A 22,320-nucleotide genomic window follows, 5' to 3' on the forward strand; every position below is an offset into this window, starting at 1 on the left:
ACCCATAAAGTGGTGCCTTCTCTCGAGTAGCTGAATGACTGGCAGTGTTTTTAACTGCAAATATTGTCATATAGCAATTTTAGCTTGCGCTCATTCAAGAATAGCTGATGCACACATAACGGCTCATTAAAAGAAGTATATTCTTCCATATCTATCTATATGTTCTGTTTGCTTTCTAAGTCCTAAACCAGCAGGTAACAAGGGAGCTGGTACAGTGCAGGCAAGTGACCTTGTGTAAAAATAACTGACCAACCATCACTCAATAGTGTGAAGCAAGATACACCCAAATCAGACACTCTTAAAGGTTATATTATCATGGATGAAAGATTTTCAGATAAGTATGTCTGAATTACTTTTCATCCATTTAATCTCTCTTTTTGGAAGTTCTTCTAAGTTTACTGTTATCTGAGAAGTCTATAGTGCTACACTGCTTCCCAGCTGTAGATATGTCACTGTTAATTCTGCCATCTTTTTTCCTATCCCCAAGAACTAGTGAACCACTTGGAAAGCTCAAGTTAAAAACATAGCAAGATAGTTTCTAGAAGTTTTAAAAGCTTCAGAAAGTCACTAGTATTCTGTAGCAGTCAATGTGAACATCTACATGCACTTCTGACTTTCAGTTATTCGGATATGCCAAAGGGGTCCTTCAATATTCATAAAGAGAAATATATTTTTACAGAAACAAATACCTCCAGTAAACAATGAAAACACTAGGAAGCAGAAACTAGCAAATTAAAAACTAGGAACCTTTTCATAAGGCAAAACATTGAGATAGAGCCCTTTAATTAAGCATATAATTTTTCACTAGCCGCTGGAAGATAAAGTGTAAGAAATAATCCCTGCATAATCCACATTCAAGAGTTACACGGATAATTTTTTTTTAACCCACTGACAAAGCAAAACAGAGATTCGATGTATTAAGTCCTGTTTGTACTAAGCCATCCCATGTTTGACAAAATTAAACTACCTACTTCTTTCCTGCTTGTTCTTGCCTCTGTTGTTCTTGGATGCCATCAGCAGCTTGGTGGAAATCAAACACTAAGAAAAAAAAAAAAACTTAAGATGAAAATTTGTGTGAAACAAATTATTACATCAGCAATGATTTCTTCGAACCAACTCTAGTCCTGTTTACCAATGTGGAAAATAAATATACACGCTGAAGAAAGGCAAATAAAATTACAAGAGTTTTTTCTTCTCTTTTACATTTTTTCACAGGGAAGAGTTCTATGGTTCTTCAGAGACTTTTTTTAAAGTGTTCATTTTATAGAATACTTGCAGAGTGAGTATACACATCCCACAGAGTAACTAAGCCATTTCGCTTTCGTAGTGGCCCCAAAGAACATATGGATAAATGAAGAAAACATGCAGTTGAAAGAAAATCCTGGAAATAGGATATAGCAAAAAAAGGTCATACTGCTAAAATTTAGGCGGGACCTTCAAGTTAACATTCTCACTCATTCTACAGATTTTTTAAACAATTTTATTTTTATGTTTTAGGCAACATCAACTAAAACACATTTGAAAATACAAAAGCTCCCACCAATGTCTGTTATGTAAACAGAAGTCATAAGCCCTGATTATGTTTTTACATATTGCATTGTTATTAATGACAAAGATTATGCAAAGTATCCCTTGTATCAATACTTTGTCTACCATAAAAGAAAAAAATCCAACCCCCAAAACAGAACAACAACAACAAAACCCAAAACACCACCAACCCCTCCCCCCCTCCAAAATCTTACAGGACTCATGTCAAATACAAAGATTGGTGGGTTGGTGCACAGCTTATAGGCTAACAGAACTAATTTAACTGATTTTCTTAAGTACTATTTCCTGAAAGTTAAAAACTATCTACACACTGCATGGGAAAGACCAAAAACTTGCAAGTTACTCCAAAGAAAAAACATATTTACACTGAAGTAACTGTCAGTAAGTTCACTCACTATGCTATTCCAGATTGGTGTAAAAAACAAGACAAAGCAAAACCAAAAGCAAAACCTTTTTTACCCTGTGTTACAACCTTTTATCTTATGAAGTCCTAAACAGTTTGCATCTCCAGAAAATGACTACCAGAGGCAGCAATAATGTTATAACATCTAAAGAGCTAATCTAAAGGATGAATTTATGTAATCAAGGTGTGGTAGGAGTGGTACAGGAAGAGTTTCTAAAGCTGTGCGTTGGTGGATTGGACTCAAGACTATTTTACTTCAGGTTTTGAACTGCAGTGCTGTCTGAAGCATAGGCTGGATTCAGTGCTTCTCTGATGAGCTCCTTGCGAGGAGGGCAGCCATTCTCTCCACCCCTACCGAGTCCTTCCCATAAAATCTCCTTTAGAAAGCATGTGGTAATTTCCTTGGTAGGGAGACAATTCGTTTGAACTCACATCCAGTCACCTGATTTCCCAGAAGAAATGTTACTGTGAGCAACACCACTTTTACACCAAAAGGGGAAATGAATCCTTAATCAATTCACTTCTGAATGCTTTCTGACTGCTGTGTGCTTCTGATTTAGAAAGTGAACCTGCTTTCCTGCTCAGGTGATGCTTATGGAATAGGATTTTAAAAATCACTAGAATATAAACCTGGGAGGGTTCAGAGTGAACAATTTTATTCTAGGACCTTCAATAAACCAAAGCTACCCAGGGAGACTTAATCCAAAGAAAAGTACAGACCTATATAAAGAGATGGCTAAAAATTACCACACTTTTACTGCCACAGAAAGTCCAGAAAAAGCAAAGATTAACGAAAAAGACCCCAACAAAAAACAAACCACAAACAGGAACTTACCAATATGAGCTCTGTCAGAAATTATTAGTCTCTTTTCCCAGCCTTCCAGTCCTTTAAAGGCAAAATGAAATAGTTTAAATTATGCTTTGTATAGTATTTTTGTCTTCTGATGTATAAAGTATAAATACTTTTCATGCTTAGTCTTCAGTCAATTTATTTTAAGACTGAGCAATCACATTGCAGAGTAAAAAAAAAAGTAATTTCAGTAATTAAAACTTGGCATTAACCTATAAAGCTGAGAAAATCAGGCTTATTCTGAAGAATTCAAGCTATTAGCTCCTCAATTTTAGCGAGCAATTAGTAGCTCTTTTGGTTCCACTGATTTACCCCACTTACAGTAGACTGCTGCCAAGCATGGTTATAGACATAACACGAAGTATCCAAAAACTGAGTTCTGAATCAAGAAGCGATTACCAAAGCATCTGTTTACATTAACATGGTCATCAAAGTGTACCCCAATATTGTAAGACGTCAAATGACTTTGAACAGGTTAACACACTTTAAAAAAGCCATTTCACGTCTTAAATTTGCTTTTTTAAGCAAAGAAAAATGTCTGCAGACAATTCTGATTTAGATTATATTCTGAAACTGTACAGAGATTCCTTTCCTCTGCCTTCCCATGAGGGCTCTGGCACTTCTAGCAAGACTCCTGTCAAAAAGCAAAAGCTAAAGGGAGTTGTGGAAAAATACATTGTATGTAACCTCTACAGAGGCATCCTCCATCTAAATCATTTGAGGAGTGTCCCACAAACTATTTTAAAAGTAGTATCTTCAAATTCTCACTTTTTCCTTTCTTTAAGTTTTTTTCGGCTTCTTCAAAGAGTCCTGGCAAATGAATTACAACACCATTTCCTGAAAAAAATCATTATACAAAATTGAGTGAATTATGTTGAGCACGGGAAAAATATTTCAAACAATTCAAAGACACTTCATGTTTTGTGTGTAGAGTATTTCATTTAAGTTTTTTAACTTAATGCAATTTTGATTCTTAGGAATTTGTCTAAAAGACAGATTTGCTCCTAAAGTATTTATTTCTACCTACATGCATTGAATCTTTCTACTAAATGCAACAAACTTTCAATTTAGATCCATACAAACAGTCACAGAATTGTAGAACAGTCTGAAATCCAACTTCCTCTTTCTCATATCTAAAATTAACTTCCCTCTTTGTGCTTCATTTTAATAACCCTATTGTTTTCTAAAAGCTTAGCACATTTCTATCACCATTATAAACACCGGCATCCTTGCAGGCACTCTTTTGCTGTAAACAGACACAGAATATTCTGTACATAGAGGTGGGACTGTTAACAGACAAGCAAAAATAACAGAGGAAAAAGCCCTATCAAAAGCAAGCTCACCTTCCTACAGCTGTCACATTGCTCAGAAAAAGACTACTAGGTTCATACAATTAACCACCATCACTGAGTGCCTAGGAAGGAGCATTCTCACAGCAAAACTGAACCATCTTCAGGTCACACCAAACACAGTAGATTCAAAGCTACCAGTATAACATCTAGCAAAAGAAGGGATCTGCAATCCAAAACTATTTGCATATCACCTGATTTCACACTGATAAAATCATTCTATACATCAAAACACAAAGTATTTTAAGACTTCTTCAGTATTACCTTCAAGATGCAGTCCTAAACAATAGGAATACTCTATCATAATACTCCAATCATTTTGCCCTTACCCGTTTTTATTTTTTACATATATGCTCTTTCAGAAGAATCCTAAGCCTTTTTTTTCCTCTGAAAGAGATTTTATACACAAGGCATACCTAAAAGAATCTAGAAAAAACATCAGAACAGACAAGACCAAAAGACAGAAGATACAGGTAAGAGGGTTTGTAAAAAGTTCTCACTGAACTACTGTATTTTTAAAAAATGGGGGCTTTCCTATTCAACCAAATCCACCAAACAACACAAGGCAAATGGGCATCCTTTTTTACTGTTTTCAAACAATAATCTTAAAAATCATAATACAGTAACATCAAAAGAGAATAGAAGTAGTATCATCAGCCTCAGCCCTCAAAACTAGGAACAGTTAACATCCCAAACTTCCCATCATCAACATGAATCTGTTTCCATGCCCATTGGCTCCATTTCTGTAGAAGTATTAGGCAGGACAAGTTGGTCCATAACTATCGCATTATCAAGTCACAATGTAACAGCTGAAGAGAGGCAATTAACCACCAAATCCCTTCAAGTACAGAATTACTGCTGACAGATTATACAGTCACTACCAGCTGGACTGTTTATGAATCAAGTGACTTGTGACAGAGGCTCTTCAGCTGCTCCTTAGCAAACTGTCAATGACCACTTGCTCTTGGCACATACAGCAAGCTGAAAGGCAACACTACAGGCTCAAAGCGATGAGATGCAGGAAGAAGTGACAGAGGAACACGGCAACAGAGCCCAGATTTGGAGAAGTACACTGTGGAAGGGACAGGAGCTCTGGGTATCAAAAGAGCAACACGGAAGTGTTGGTAAGCCATAGCCTTTAGCGACCCAGAGACCCAATCTGCTTGGTGAAACAGCACTCAAGCACAAACATAGTTATAATGGTGTGTACCTATGTTTTATGTTTACCTTCATTTTTAGAAGGAAATTCTATGGGCTATACAGCATTATTAAGTTGGTCATACAAGCAATCCAAAGGAAAAACCCAAACATATAGGACTGGAAATGGGATTCCAAGAAGGGAGACAGGTAAGGGGGTAAGTAGTTCTTTATGGACAACAGACTAGATAGCCTAAACCCCTTTTCACAAAGCAAACAGATGATAGATCCTGACATCACCTAGTACTGCCACTGCCCTAAACTTTGTAATGTACTCTCCTGAGATGACTTCTTGGTAAGAAGTCTAGAGTGCAGAAGTCTTTTGGAGTAAGCATTCATTGCACAATCCAGTGGAAAAGGGAGGAAAGATCTATGGTTCAAAAAGTACTGGTAAGTACTTAGCAGGGCTGAAGATTAGAAGAGAGAGCAGGTATTCTGAGAAAAGAAAAAAATGGTAGAGAAAATAAGAGGGAATGGGAGAATGAAGATACACGGGGGGCAGCTAGCTGTTTATATTGATAGGAAGGGTAAGAACAAAGGTGAACTATCCAAGACAATAGAAATTTCTGTCATCAAAACTTCACAAATGAGCTAGGGCAGTATTAGGAAGACAGTAGAACAGTTCAGGCCTATGAAAAATTGAAGAAAAAGAATCCTAATCCTGTATGTCCTCAGATACGTTTTGTTATTTTAGTGTGTCAGAAGTCTGCAACTACAGTACTGCTTTTTAGAGATGTCCCACTTACCAATGAATGCAGTGACTTTTGGATTGATGATTCCACTTGGCAGAAGATGAAAGTCATACTCCACAGCATCCACAACAACTGTATGCCCAGCATTATTGCCTCCCTGAGTGGGGGGAAGGGAGAAAAAAAGTGTTAATAGTTTTTGACACTAAAGACAAATGAACACACAGTAGAGAGAGAGAATAAATTGATTCTGCAGTTTTCATTTGTTACTGAAAAAAGAGATTTCAGAGATTTCCTTTTCCCAGGAAATCTGCCAAAGTTGTTCTGTCAAACTGGACAGTTTCAACATTAGTATTAACTGCCATATAGACTTTGGACAGTATTTTGGTTCATCAAAGGTAGAAAAGCATGAAATAAGATTAAAATGTTTCTAAAATCATCAGATAGAAACATAAATATTCTAGAATATGCAAACATTTCTAAAAGCCCTCATCAATTTTATTACATAACAAATTTATTATTTGTTACAGTTAAGGAAAGTATTAAGAGTGGAACCGCAAACTTAGCAAAGGAAAAAAAAACCAAGACCCCAATTAAAGTGAGAGTATAAAACCATTCAGTTATTGGGATAGGTAAGTCTTGTCATCTGGCAACAGGCAGGCTTGTTGTTCCGAATTTTGGATTCAGTCTTTTGAATGTTTTTCTGTGAAGTAACCAGCAAAACTACCTAGTTCATTCTATACCTCTTTCCTGATGAGAGAAGTTCTGTAACAGTACAAGTAATTTATATCTGAAACATGCCGTTTAAGGAGTGAATCTAAAGACAACTACAACTGTGGTTTCGTAAGTTACCAGAAACCATTTACATCAAATGAACATTTCAAACATTTCTAGCTCTTTTCATTACGACAAAGAGAGCATTAAGAGATTTGTTAAACTGTGAAATCCATCTAAAATACGAAAAGCAGCTTGTGACCAAGTCTTAAAGACGGTCAAGAAAGGCTTAGGAAACTAGAAAGATTACAAAATAGTTACCAAATATCCCCAGGTCTTGTTTGTTGTACTTTCGAAAATAAGCTTATACTCTCTTGTGACCCAGTCATTTGTGCAAGACAAGGTTACATACAAAATGGTTCTGTTTGTCATAACCACAGGAACATCCTTTACAGGCACCTCACACCAGAAATTAAACAAACTGCTTCACAGAAGGAAAACCTTAAAGAAAAACTTTTAAACTAAGCCACCTTTCAGCACAAAACAAAATTAAGAAAGGCATTATATGAAAAGAAGAAAAAAGAAACTATAAGACTTATTAATCCATGGAAATATAAATCTGAAATATTTCAGAATATTGTATCACAGATGGACTTTTCTAAGCAATGGACTCAACAGCTACTCACTACTTCTACAATGTTTACAAAGCATGAATCCAATACATAAAGCTGTATCTGACAATACAAATAAAGAGCAGTTGTAGATATCAAACATTTGTGCCAGTACACAGACACACGTGCCACAGGGAAAAGCCTAATCTCACTGAAGTCATCAATGAAAATTTTGTGATTTCAGCATGATTTATTTGAGGACTTGCAACCATTTCACCTCCTCTGAAAAGAGAGAAAACCTACAAACCTTCACCCAACAAAGGAAATGCCTGAATTCAGTAAAAGTTTAAATTTTTTAATAACATACTGTAGAATTTTTCCATGAAGTAAACATTACCTTGAAGTAGCTGTAAAGATTTTTGGATGCAGAGTTTCACTGGAAGTGATCTGACTCAACCAGAGAATGACAAATTTTCAATTCACAACACATGAAACATACTGAACAAAGACATAAAGCAGGCTTGTCAAATTTATTCTTCTAAGAAAATAGTCAACACTCAGGAATAAACTTCCTCTTCCTGTTCGCATTCTTTCTACTCAACAGCTTTAAGAAAGATTATTTAGCAGTCTACCACTCTACAATTATGTGTTTGATTTAGAAGGATGTTAACTAGATACATTAGCAGATAGATCATTTACAACTATTTTTGAAATGCAATGCTGATACTCCTGAGCTACTGCAAGTTATTCCAAAAGTAGACAATATTCTAAGAACTATTAGGTTACATACTTATATAAAATATACTAGGCTTTTTTAGTAATAAAAGACATTTCTACTCAATGTTTGAGAAGCTAAGCAAAACCTTGCTTGGCAAAGAAGAACAGTTATGCACTAAATTATCATTTATAGTCAAGTACTTGTGCTGAAAGAGGTAGTTACCTTCTTCCACATCAGATTCCTTCAAATTAGTCCTTTCTATTAGATTCACTGCTAGTATCAGTCTAGACAAGTTTAAGATGAGCACTGAAGTGCTTTAGATGAAAATTCAATAGGTCTAAGTACAACACTGAAGTACTGAGGTATTAGTAATTTACAAATGGGAAGAGAAGTCCAAAGTCTCCCACTGTAGCATAAATAAACTGGACTAACCAATAAATAACACTAACATTAGTGAATGACTATTCATTCGAAATTCTCTACTAGCTGGACAAGTTAATTTCATGTTTTGCATCTCAATTTGTTAAAAAAAAAAAAAAAGTTCTCTAGTGCCATGAATGTCACATAAAGAGAAACTCTAGAAATTAGATCATGATCAACAACAAATTCTTAGTGTCTTAAAGTTTGCCAGGTTGCTAGTGCCATTAAGACACGGCAACTTAAAGTTCAGCAGTCACAGTGCTTGAATAAGGTGTGCAGCATGCAGCCTCTGACACTGCTGATCACGAGCGTAACTGCTGACTTCTGGCCGTGTCAAGATTTCTTCTTTGCACTGCTGATGATGCCAAGTGTGTTGGTTCCATGCTCACTGAAAAATACCCCATGGCTGACAGAATAAAAATGGCATTTTATCTTTTAAACCTTGAACTGCTCATGCAAGAGAGCTCATGCTCACCTAGAAGCAAACTAATGGTATTTACTTCAGTGTGTTTACTGTGAACAGTTCTACTTTAAGGGATTTTGCTAGAGACTAAAGTAGAAAACATGTGATGAAACGCCATCCTAAGACATACAAATACCTCAAGGTTTCCAAAAGCTTATTTTCAGATTAGACCCAAATTTGAATCTCAGAATTTATTGATTATAATATTATGATGCCTACAACATGAAAAGATTTAACCCCAAAAGTGTTATTGATGGAAGCTGTCTGGTAGATTGTTAAGTCAAGTCCCCAGCCTGCTCTTGATGTCATTCTGTCAAAATGAGTCATTTTGAAAAGTATTTTAAATTTTAAACCCTATTTTAGGAGAGCATTAAAATAACAGCATGTCATGAACTCGATTTTCAAAGTTCTTCTGCTGATTTACAGGCAAACTCTCCCCTAACTGCAGAAGTGCAAGCATGTGGTTACACAGCATGAGTTGTAATATATTAAAATAATGGTTTACACTGTACACTTTACAGTGAACTTGCAGTAAAGTGTACACATGTTGTGTGCTCAGATATTGCTCAACATGGGTTTGGTAAACAATTCTAATTACAGAAATCTGAACTCAGAGTTCTAGTGGTGGTGAGGTGAAGGGGAGGGTTGTTTTTAGGTTACGGGGTTTCAATTTGTTTTGAGTTGTTTTTTCCCTCCTCCAGAAATTGATGTTAATGCAGGCAACTACTGCCTCTGAGCATAATTTAAGCTTTAATCTGATGAAGTCACTCCTGGCTTCTGTGCTTTCCATCTGGATTTCTCACTCCTCCTCCCCTCCCTCATCAAACTAAACCAAATGGGACCAGTTAGGTCATTCAAACTAACACTCCTTTGATTCACATGTTTAAACATTATTAATGGAGAACTAACTGTGGAATTTATTTTCACTAGTGGTTAAACAAAGTTCATGCTCAAATGATCTTCAATACCTTACATAAAGCTTTTGCCTGAGGGAAATTAAGATATACAAGTCATTTCTTGAGGCTGGCAATACTCCCTAACTAACTAAATTAAAAAATCAGTTTACCACATCTCAGTAATCTTCAGGTACCCAAACAACAGGACTTCTCTCCCATATATGTGAAAACTGAAATAACTGTGTGCCATCACAGGCAGAGGACAAATGTGCAGCAAGATCAAAGGATGCTCTTGCTCAGTTTGGAATACACTACGTGCACGTAGCAGCAGCTTCTTTTGCCCTTCTCCCTACACAACAAGATTTCCTTTCGCTGAGCCAACAAGTGTGCCATGGCCAAGACACTCACCCCTGAGGGCAAGGCCACTCTGGATTCAGCTACAAATAGACCGAATGCACAAAAGGATTGACAGAGGTGAACGATGACTTCTTACACGTGAGAGGTATAAGACTCCAGTGGCACTCTGAACAAAGAACTTCTTCACTGGGATGCTTCCTTCCCATTCTGCAGAACAGTAGCAGAGGAAGCCTCTTTCATCACAGAAAAATGAGTATATAGGAACAGAACAAAGAATAGAACACAAAACCAATTCTCCATTTGGCAACAAAACAGCAACCCAAAACAAAGAGCAGTAAGAGCCAGTAATACTACGCTCCTGTCAGGGGGCTAACTCAGGCACTACACCTGAAGTCCCAAGCATACTTCACTTAAATACAGTGCATTTATTTGTACATCCCTATCAAGACACAGCACTGAAGTCTAAGCGTACTTTAAGGTTTCTAAAATTGGATTTTCAGAAGTCAGCAACCCTCTTAGCACTAAAATAAGTTAAAAGCATTCAGTTTGTTTGTCTTCCTTCCTTCCATTATTTTTTCCCCTTGTATCTTTCAACACAGTACTTGGAACAGTTCTCTCTCTGCTCCCAAAGGATTTTTGGTGACCAAAGAATCAGCGCTTTCAGCAGCCCACAGCTTTACCAAATTACAATGTAAAATACAGCTCAAAAGGGTGCCAGTTGGATTGGAATGAAAACATTTCCTTCCATTTATCAAGAGACACAGCATGAAAATAATCATGAATAACAAGCATGAACCTTTGCTGTGTGTCCCAACATGACATGAGCTGTTGGAGCAAGTCCAGAGGAGAGCCACGAAGAAGATGAGGGCTGGAGCATCTTTTCTGTGAAAACAGGTTGAGACAGCTGGAATTGTTCAGCCTGGAGAACAGAAGGCTCTGGCATGACCTTACTGCAGCCTTCCAGTACTGAAGGGACCTACAAGAGACCTAGAGAGGGACTTTTACAAGAGCATGTAGTGATGACAGGACAAGGGAGAATGGCATTAAACTGAATGAGGGTAGGCTGAGATTAGGCATTAGGAAAAGATTCTTTACTGTGAGGGTGGTGAGACACTACAACAGGTTGTCCAGAAAGTGGTGGATGCCCCATCCCTGGAAGTGTCTGAAGCCAGGCTGGATGGAGCTCTGAGCAATTCAGTCTACTGAAAGGTGTCCTGGCCCATGGCAGAAGGGGCTGGAACTAAACGATCTTTAAGGTCCCCTCCAACTCAAACCATTTTCCAATTTTGTGATTTCAGTACAGGGATTTAGTCTAAGGACTTAGTTTGATGCTCTGATGGATGAACAATTTAAAATCCTATTAAGAGACAGTAGTCTTTTTTCTCCTTGCGTAATCTCAACACTATTAAATCATAATATTATTTTTAAATATTTCAAGTGGAATAGGGAAAGTCAGATGAGGCATATGATCATTACCCAATCTGTAATATTTAAACAAAACCTGTTGTAGGATAACAGAACATATAAAATCTTGAAAGGCATTATTCCAGTTTTACTACTGCAGTATGCTTAAATCACTTCCTTGAAAAAGCAGATGACCCCTGACCACTAGCTGGTATTCTTGAAACATCCAAGTTATTCAACATGTAGAAGAGCTAAATTTATGGGAGACAGAAAGGTACCCACCAATAGACAAATCATCACACTATTACTGTTAAGATTGACAGCAATCCTTGTAACAAAACCTCATACCTACCTGCTTTCTATAAACATAATTCTACAAAACACCATTTTAAAAATATTTTACGCTGGTAAGCTGCTCAGAGACATTATTTTCTTTAAGTAAAGAAAAATCCCAAGGTTTGTTTTATCCTCAGTTTGTTAAAGATCAAGTAGCCCAAAAATCCTTCTCTACGTAAGCACCACACCCAAGAATCTGCATATTCAATTCACACAGGTTGGTCAGTACTACACACAAACCAAGCTACCATTCTAAAATATATCTATCCTGGCAAACGTGAACAGAATCAGTGACACGCACACACAGGAGTCATAAGATAGCAAAGGCAGCTGCATGTATTGCTCATCTGGGAGCTGTTCGATAAACATTCTTTGCAAACACCCTTTTTACAAGGGTGTTGAGTGACCAAAAATACTAATTTGAAAGGGGAAAAAGTCATTATCTGCTAGCTGACATTTTACCTAGAAACAAGCTTGAAACATCAATAAATCAAACAAGTGACTCCTGCTAGCCAAAAGCCACTATCAAAGCACTGGAAAGCAACACTTACCACAAACACTACACTTGTGCACCTGACACAAACACAACAGCTACCACAACACTGTGCCATTGTCCAGACAGCATCACTGGAAAAACCACTGGAGACTACTCAATAGTATCAAAGAGGACACATTTTAAACATACTGATTAAACAGTGTTTCTAATAGGACATCTATGGTAATTTCAAGGCTAAACATTTCAGCACTTCCCCTGGCTATGAAAAATCACTTATTTTCTTTTGCTTTCTATAAATTTAAATACTGTAACTGCCAGCACTTTGGGTAAAGAACAGAACATAACTAGCAACAATACTAATGCAAGCACCTGACTGCATTTTTACACTTTTTTTCCTTATAGCTCTGAAGAGGGAAAAATTTTTTACAAGTGTAACTCTCACAGAGGCATACTTTGGACCCAGACTGGTAAACTCATAAGGATGTATGATCAACTTTAAGGGTAAGTCTTCTCACTTTGAACTTTCACAAAGCTCTTTAGCTTGCTACACTGTCCATGCACAATAGCTTTCTGATCACAAATAAAGCACGAAGAAGCAGTACTGATAATAATATTTAACAGCAATTTTTCTTCTGGAATTGCATTGCTGTACTAGTGAAAAGCCCCCAAGGAACATTCATGTATTAAGCTGATGCACTGCACAAATAAGAAGCAATCTTTTTATTAGAGTTTTGGAAGAGTCTTGATAATTTAATAAAGTTAATTTGACAAAACAGTAATGACTTATGCTGGTGTTCAGAAGCCTGAATTGATGACTACACTTGATCAACATTTTTGCAACATGACCTCAACTCTCAGGATTAAAGAGAGATACTCTTTTTGAACCAAATGATTATTTTCTTACTGAATTAAAATAGCACAAGAAATTTTATCAGCTAACACTTCAAGTTTACAGTGTGTAACCAGCTGTTACCAAAACTCACCTAATGTAACTGGGTGTTACAAGCTCTGGTATATTTTATGTGGAACACCTGCTAACTTAGGAGCTCATGTGAAGCTGAGTGAAGCCAACAACTCAAGAAACATGGAATCTCACTTTCCAAAAAAACTCTGAAAATTATACAAAGCCCTACTCAAATGCCTTACAGAGGCATCCTGAACCAGAACACCTTTCCTCTGGTGAGTTTGATCAGAGAAGTTCCTTACTCCTGGGTTCACAAGTCTCACTGGTTTGCCTGCAAGGTACACAAAGGACTTCACCACTTGTTTTTCCAGTTTAAGGGATAAGAATTTGCAGTTCTTCCATATTCCTTGCACACAGGACTCCTTCAGGAAAAATGTACACACTCAGTATATCCATCATTCACTGAAAGACAATCCCTTCTAATTTTAAATTCATTCTAGCTTAAAACGTGGGGGTTTTCCCTTCCTTTATTTTTGGCAAAAAAGTGCCAGCAATCTAATAGGAAACACAAATGGACCAACTTAGATATTCAGCAAAACCAAAAAGGAAAGCAGAGTTCTTGTTCATAAACTGAAAGCAAAAATATGACTCCTCGTTATAAGGAAAAAAAAAAACCAGCAAAACATTCCTTGTTCTGGAAAACCTTTGTGTAGAGCACAAAGAGCAAGAATACATGTGTGCCATGTGTGCTAGCCAAGCATTACATGTGCATATACATAAATAGAACATGCTAGTAAGAAAACATTGCAGGAACACAAACAATGCATGTGAAACTAAGAGGAACAACAGCATATCTTCCTCCATTTTAGATCTACATAAGTTGCAAACAGGTATTTTATTTCCAGAGCATACCTTTATTAGTCAAGGGCAGACTAGATGTTAGCATAACCACCAAAACAGTTAAATCCCTTCTGAACATATGAAGGCAGCAGTTCAAATCCCCTCACCTACAGCAGTCCTCTCATAGCTGCTAAGACTGGTCTGCATTACTACAACTTTACCTAGCAGTGGAGGTGCTTAGGGAAAAAAAGATTTGAGGAAAGCAGACTAAAATTACGATTAACAGCAGATTGTGAAATGGGTCTCTAAACTGGTAACTAAATACAAGAGTATTCAGAGCAGCTTTGAAATACTGACATGTGCATTTAAGAGAACCATCTACCCAAAAAGTCTATGATGACAATCACTGCCTTTTCTTATGACATGATCATGCCAAGTTGTCTATCTCAAAAATATGATGCCTCAGGGAAGAGCAAAGAAGTCTTTCAAGTTATTTCCTCTAGAATAAAAATTAGTTGTCTACTTTAAAGAGATGTTATCTCATGCAATGTTAAGGAAGAAGCCATACACTCCTTTCAACCCTCTCCATCAGATGTGTGTGTGCATAATTTTTTCTACAGTTTACTTTTATTGCTACCACATTCCAACATTCATTTTTAGCTCAGGGCAACCACTGTTGTTTCTGAGCTAGCTATCCAAGTGACTGCCAAGTTGGGCAAGAAGCAAGTCAATGTTGCTTCGGCATCACGTGGTTGTAAACATTTTCATTTAACTCTTAGATGAAAAGTCAAAAATACACCCAGAAAGCTGGATATTACTATTACTTACAAGAAACACATGAAAGGCTGCTTCTTGACACAATCAGACCATACTAGGAATGCTGAGCACACCTTAAAAAAATTCATCAGTCTAGCAAGGAGAGATATCTGAACCCCGTGATGTGTCCTAAGCAGGAACAGCTTTGCAATTACTATGCTACTCACTTCTCATTTCAAGACATATTGTCAAAAATCTATTTTGAACTTAAGACTGCAAACCATCCTCCTTTAAAAAATGTATAAACAATTTAAAAAACCAAAAATGTTTTGATACGAATTCATTGACTCATATTCTCATATATTTTGCGATTAATTTCTCTCTCTCCCCTCTCCATCCCCAGTGAATAAACAGCTAACAAACCCTAAGTATAACCTCCTACTGAATTTCAGTATAAACAGCACCCAGGAGCTAGCCATTTTCTTCTTTTACAAATCCATTCATGTTTGCAAGATCTAAACCTAGTTCAAGAAGCCATGATGTTACACATTTTATAAAGGTTTCTCAAACTTTGGTTAGACTTCAGAAATTTTTCAATGTGTAGTACAAGAATGTTGTTGCATCAGAACAAGATCAAGAATGTGATTTGAGGCAGAATAGAACAAAATAAGCACATTGTGTTTTACACATTCACCTGTTTTCTCCTAACAAATAAAACATTAACTTTACTGAAGTCTATTAATCTCAAGAAAGTCCATCCAATTATAGAATTAGCTCTGAGAACTACCACTGAAAGAATTATTCAGAAAGACTCTTTAGAGATGGTTCTGACTTTGGTACACCTGACCTGCAAAACTTTATTCTGCTGCAATGCCTATATATGCTAGGTAGGAAACAGGACTCATTACTCAAGTCCAGAATAAAGACCAACCTATCTCTAAGAGATAAAAGAGATCAAGTGAGGCAGGCAGATAAGGAACAAGAAAAAAATTCAAAGCACAGGTATGTCCAGCACTGCACTGCTTCAATGCACAAAACCCCACCAATGTTTGCTGCAATCACAATATTCAAGAAAGGACATGAAAAACAAAAAGTGACTTTGGGAACACTTACAGAAAGCACCTTCCAAATGTGTGAGGTAGTACAGTAGAAATAAAAAAATACATTGGAAATCTTAATGAGCTGCTACAGAGTACTGCATCTCAGTAACAAACACATTAAGCTTCTGTAGTAACAGGTAACAGCAAGGTGGAAAGAGCACTAAGAACTCAGTAGATCAAGGTATAATTTGCTCTTCAGTGCTTTTAAGGCCTTCTTTGTTAATAGTACAAACTTTATGAAATGGAAAATCCCATTTCAACTGTTCTTCTGTTTAAAATAATGTTTACAGTAATAGGAGATCACCTGCCAGTGATGCTCTAAAGCAGGTCTGTAAAGCATAGGACTCACTGATGGGGTAGGCCAAAGACGTCATTTTACTGACTCTCTTTCCTCACCAGAGCGCACTGCTGGCTTGCTGCCAACCACTGTAAGGTCCAACCGTGCACCCAGCACTTAAAGAAAGCTCTAGCTAGGAATCACTTACTGAATGCCTGAGCAGCTAAAAAATAAGCACCAACAGCTATTGATTATGCTATTCCTAGATCTGCATGGCTTGCACAGGCTCTAGACTAACCCATTTTCTTCAAACAAGAATATTTAGAAAAACAGTGGGCTTGGAAAATGGAAAATTTAAAAACTCCTTTTTTTTTTTTTTTTAAAGTAGCCGTATAAAGGCTAGTGATATGGAGGTATCAGGCAGCATTGTTGTGAGGAATTCAGTCAGCAGCTGATTGATGGTAACTGCTTAACCACAAGGATCTGCACACTGAAAACTTCTCTAGGTGTTGCACTGCAGTTGCCACATATCAAGTGATTAGCAGTGGCATTGCTGTACACACTGCTGTTGGGCAGAAAAGGGAGTATGAAGACTCCACACACTAGAATTCCTATGCATTAACTGTTCAGGAGTAGAATTATGTGATCCCACAGCAGGCAGATCACACTGAAACCAGATGAGAAGATCTGGTAAGAAGCTGCAATTCTGTTTGGAGGTAGCAACAACATGTACGACAGAACTAAAGCAGCAGGAAAATGGGATTCTTTAGCATGGGAAATATGGCATAAAAAATAATGTGAAGGCTTAGAAATCTTACTCACTTGTGTGAATTATATTCTCTGAATAAATCAACTACCTCCAATAGTAAGAAAAGGAAGTGACCAAAAATTTGCTGAGGAAATGAATGAATGAGAACAGAATTGTGCAGTGCAGACATTACATTTTTTGCTGCACGGTAAATACTGTAGATTGGGTGGAGGGGCGCTGTTAATATAAGAGATACACAGTGTCCTTTGGAACTCTATTTGTTTTGAAAAAAATATTATCTAAAATAACTTGCATTAATTTTCCATTTCCATCACTCCCACTAACAAATTAAACCCTGGTAATTAATTCCCTAATTTGGCTGCATTCTGTAATGGTAGGAAGTCCATATTAGAAGAAGAAACGTTTGCCTTTAACTTTCCGTTATCTGTGGAATTCACAAAATACAATGTAACCTCAAAAATTGCCACGTCTGCTGGTGGCAAGGCTAGCTGCTTACAAAGACGAAATTATATCAATCAAATCATACAACAACATAGTTTTTCTGGCAACTACTCCTGAATCTCAGACCAATTCTTGCTCTATTTTACTGTCTGAACTATGATTTATGTGATAGCAAGTGCACAGACTTTGTTCTTTAATCCACTGAAGATGTAGGTTTAAGTAAAAAGTCTCAACAATGTATTCATTTTATCAATAGTATCATTTCACCAGGTACCTTCTAGAGGTAAATCAAGAGCAATTAAGATTTTACAGTGGAAGACACATGTGTATTAATTGTATCTGAGTCCTAAGCACTAGCAGTATCTTCACAAAACTATCATAGTTGCCAGAGCAGTTGCATTAGCAACTATATACATGCAGCCCCTGGACATATTTTAATTTTAGCTTAGCTTCTTCAAACAGTTGTTTTTGAAACCCTAACAGTAACACTGATAAATTTTGAAGCTGTTTTCTGGAAAGAAAATACCATTCTCTTCCTCTGAGCACAAGACTGCTTTTCACGACCTCTAAACCCAGGACAAAATACTCTAGAGGGTGCTATTTAGAAGAAGTAGAGTCATAATGCAACTTATTTACTGACACACTCATTCAGCTAATTGCACCCAAGTAAGCACCTGGTTCCACATGCCACAGTTGGTTGATCAAACTGGAGTGATCAGCACACGTGCTACCTAGGAGACAAGAAGGCATGGCCACAGATTTCAGAGTACAACTTCTTGCAGTGCCTCTACAGGCATCATAAAACTAAGTGTTAAGTCATGTCTCGCTTCTGGGACAGGACTATTTTCATGCTCTGCATCTGCCCAGAACAAGGGACAGTGAGAAGAACCCTGGAGTGTTTCACTTCAAGTACAACACACCTTTACAAGACATCTTAGACCTGCTACATCAACTTTCCTAGGCTTCCCACACTTGTACTAATAAATTTTCCACAAGAGCACCCTGGAAATATCTGACGTCATCCACAGGCATTCTAGCAACTCTGTTGCATGATGAACAGAAAGAACCATCCTGGAATAAGTAAGAGTATAATGGTGAAATAAGAATCAGAAGCTCCAATTACAGAAAGCTGATATTAGCAAGGGCCAGACCAAGTGCGTGACTATCTTTCTTTCTGACTTGTAACACTACAAAAAGCACAAAGGTCACACTCTAATTAACCAGCAGTAATGAAAACTTCAAAAATTTATTTAATTTTATCATTGCCACTGAAAGAGAATATTCCTGTTTTCTCCTCTCATTCTGAGAAATCATTCTTTGTGCTTACCCTGTCCTGAGCCCCTCTTTTCACCAAGGTCCTCTGAACCAATAAAATCCAGTTTTATTTATTGAACAGTAGAAAGTAAATCCAACAAGTGATAGTTTCCTGCCACTCTGATGAGTTAAATCAACTTACAGACGTGTTCAAATGCCAGAGTTAGTGCATGGGTGGAGACTCAGGGAGCACAGCCATCAACAGGAAAGGGAAGAAAGGAGGAAGAAAAACTCCTTCCTTCATCAGGAGCAACAAGCTGTTAGAAATGGCAGAAGTGCCTGGCTTGGTCATGAAATTCAAGCTTGAGATAACGCCAGAATTTTTCCCTTTTCTTCATCCTTTACGCAGCTGATTCAAAACAAGTAACAAGTACATTAAGACACGTGCACACAGAAATTCACTGTTTGCCTCTCTTGTCTCTCCTCCAAAACTTCTTATCGCTAAACATATACACTCACCTAGGTGCCCTTCAAGTTCCAAGAACAAAGTCATAAAAGACAAACTGAGTCACTGTGTTGTATGACCCACAAAGCCAGGCAGTCATACCACAGCATCACATCAGATTTTGTTATTAAAAAAAAAACCCAAAAGACCAAAAAACCAACAAAACCAAACCTAAAAACATATAAGTGGAAAAAATAATTCATTTGTGAAAACTGCTACTTAAGAATATATTTGCCTACTTCAAAATTTAATTCTCTGAAGTTCAAGGTATTGATTTGTCAGCTTTGCAGCTGACTTGCTTTTGAAAACACCAGTTTACGTGCAGTTCTCATTGGATAACAACCCTTCAGCGTTTGCACTCTTTGGGGAATGGTACGCACTTCCAAAATATGTTTATTTAAGAGCAAATTTAATTTGCACATTTAACAAAAGCACACAGATAACAACACTTACACGAAACCTGTGCATACTGTAGGCATTTTATGCTGCTGTATCTCTTAACTTTAAGAAAAACCTGCGCGTGGCTTCACCTCACTGTGTTGTGCTCTACAGAATTACTCTACTAGAGATATTAAGAAAAACATCTCCTCAGATCTGTGTTGTTCTAACGTAGGCATTAAGACTACTGTGCTTGCAGGCTAGACTTGCTTTTTTTGCTCTTTGGCCGGAATAAGGCCTCCATATAGAGAAAAAAATTATAAATATATAAACAGATAAATGTAGGATACCATTGACACAACAACGATCTTGGAGCAAGGGCAGGCGAGTCATTTAATAGCTAGTTTTAGCTGAGGACGACCGAGTTGTGGCGGACTACACGGAGCCCCCACGTGCATCCTGCAACTCGCGGTCGGTTTCGCGCCGCTGCCGGCGCTGCGGCCCGGGAGGGCTCCAGCCGCCACTGCCGGGGCGGGATCGCGGCCCCACGGCGATGCTGCGGGAGCCGCCGAGCGCGGCCCCTTCCCGGCGCCCCCCGGACACAAAGAGTGGGAGGCCTGAGGGGGAGGGAGGACGCGACCCCGGGCGCATTCCTCCTGCCGGGGGCCAGCTCTGGGCGGCGAGGAGGGCGCCTTCCTCTTCCTCCGGCGCCGGGACAAAGGAGGCGCGGGAGGGCTGCGGAGCCCGGCACGGGGCTTTCGCCAGGGAAGGCTCCGCTGCCCCGCAGCCCCCGCCACCCCCGCGGCCGCCAGCCCTGCACCTCCCCGGGCACTCAGGGTAGAACCGGGGCGCCACAAGCCCCCGGCGGGGCCGGTGGCGGGGCCGCCCGCCTCAAGGTGACACTCGCGGCCTCCCTCGCGCCTCCCTTCTCCTCCTCCTCCTCACCTGGCACCTGCAGACGATGTCGGCGTCCTGCGCCAGCAGATCCACTACCTTGCCCTTGCCCTCGTCGCCCCACTGGGCGCCCAGCACGACGGTGACCCTGTTGCCGGGGCGGCGGGCGGCGCACTCGCCGTTGGGGATGGCGGGGCCGCCGTGCTCCGCCATGGCTCGCGCTGCCCGCTCCGGCGCCGCTCCAGGCACATGCGGCAGCGCGCGGCGGCCGCTCCGCTCGCCCCGCCTCCGCCTCCTCCTTCCCCTCCCCGCCAGGCGGGCGGGCGGTGCCGCCGCTGCCGCGTCCAGGTGCCGCCGCCTATCGGCCTGACCTGCCCCGCCACTCCCCGCCAGCCCGACCCCTGCCCTCAGCCGGAGCTCGCCACTCGTTCCCGTGGAAAACCAGAGCGGCCGCCGCCGTTCGCGGCCACTCTTTCCCCTGCCGCTTCCCACCTACGCCTCCCAGCCCCGACTACATAACCCAGCGCGCCGCGCGGCCTCCCGAGCGCGGGGCGCCGCGGGGAGCTGCGGGGAGCTGGGCGCGGTGCGTGCTGGGGCGCGTAGTCCCCGCGGGCCGCACCTGCGGCAGGACGGCGCCTTGGCGGTTGCCCCGGGCGGCCCCGCGGCGGCGGGAGGCCGAGCGGGCCGGGCAGGGCGGGGCGGTCATGGCGGGCGGCCGGGCCGGGATGGCGGAGCCGGATGGCGCCTGTACCTGGCGGCCGTGGGAGGAGGGCGGCGGGGCGCTGATGCTGTGGCCGTCCCGCAGAGCTGCCCCTGGCTCCCGTTACTGCTCGGGTTCTAGCTGCTGCGGTACGTGCTAAACCTGCACACGTGTGTGCAGTGTATCACAGCATTGCCTACGCGGCTGGGCTTGCTAGATTAATGATCGCAAGACTGTAAATTAAAGTTTTGGGAAAGAAGGCTGAATATAAGAGGCCATTTTCTCTAGAGACACCGGAACATGGCCCCAGGCTTATTCATGAGGAAAACAAAACAATAATGGAAAAAACCGTAGCAGAGAAACGCCTTCACCATGTACACTCAGAAGTGGAACTGATGTCTCAGTGGATGTTTTCATTCCTTCCTCTTTCACAGAACCAACAACCCCGGGGGAAGAATTTTTTTTTTTTTTTCTGTGTAAAGTAGCTATTAAAAAGGCATAAAAATCAGGATTCTGTAATAATTATTGCCAAGACAGTTATTCAAAGACCTGAGTCAGTGAGCAGTCACAGTCGCCAGCCGTCTGGCAGGCTGTAGTATTTGATGTTAGCTGCTTCTTCGCTCCTTTAGATTTACTCCAGCCAAGATATTGAGGATCTATAAAAGTGACTGTAGAAAAGTTTAACTGTGTCTTGTAAAGCTAGAGAGGCATATAACACATAATTAAATACAAAGTTGACGGAGAACTATTTTTTTAAAACAACTGAAAAATATAAATCCTGAATGTCAGTGCTAAGAGATGCAATGACAAAGAATTCAGTTCAGAACAAAGATACTGAGCAGTTGCAAATAATGGGAGGCAATTGTATGTATACAATTCAAAGAGCATAGTTCCATAAAGGTACCTTATAGTCCATATTTTGTCTGCTTATGCTAAAAAAAAAGTCATAATCATGACTTCTGTATCCCTGCACAGAGCTTGTGGGAAGTCACTAAAAGCCACATGGAGCTGCTGAAGTAATTTTTCTCCAGTCTTCTAGACACAATGGCAA

At 39.7% G+C, this 22,320-nt stretch overlaps 1 protein-coding gene across 1 annotated transcript in view; it reads right to left on the reverse strand.

Annotated features, from left to right (window-relative positions):
* Positions 1 to 20,854, reverse strand: part of ADSS2 (adenylosuccinate synthase 2) — a 36,083-nt gene extending 15,229 nt beyond the window's left edge. Inside the window, exons 1-5 of the mRNA XM_042023015.1 lie at positions 20,621 to 20,854; positions 6,094 to 6,196; positions 3,570 to 3,638; positions 2,787 to 2,837; positions 972 to 1,038 (exon numbers count right to left, since the gene is read on the reverse strand). Of these exons, the coding sequence (XP_041878949.1) occupies positions 972 to 1,038; positions 2,787 to 2,837; positions 3,570 to 3,638; positions 6,094 to 6,196; positions 20,621 to 20,782 (452 nt within the window). The 5' untranslated portion in view covers positions 20,783 to 20,854. The remainder of the gene's footprint in view (positions 1 to 971; positions 1,039 to 2,786; positions 2,838 to 3,569; positions 3,639 to 6,093; positions 6,197 to 20,620) is intronic.
* Positions 20,855 to 22,320: the final 1,466 nt, after the last annotated feature.

Source organism: Corvus kubaryi, unplaced genomic scaffold (genome assembly GCF_017639235.1).
Source record: "Corvus kubaryi isolate FWS band 111438036 unplaced genomic scaffold, C.kubaryi_AGA036_p1.0 37232, whole genome shotgun sequence".
Classification (NCBI taxonomy): Eukaryota; Metazoa; Chordata; class Aves; order Passeriformes; family Corvidae; genus Corvus; species Corvus kubaryi.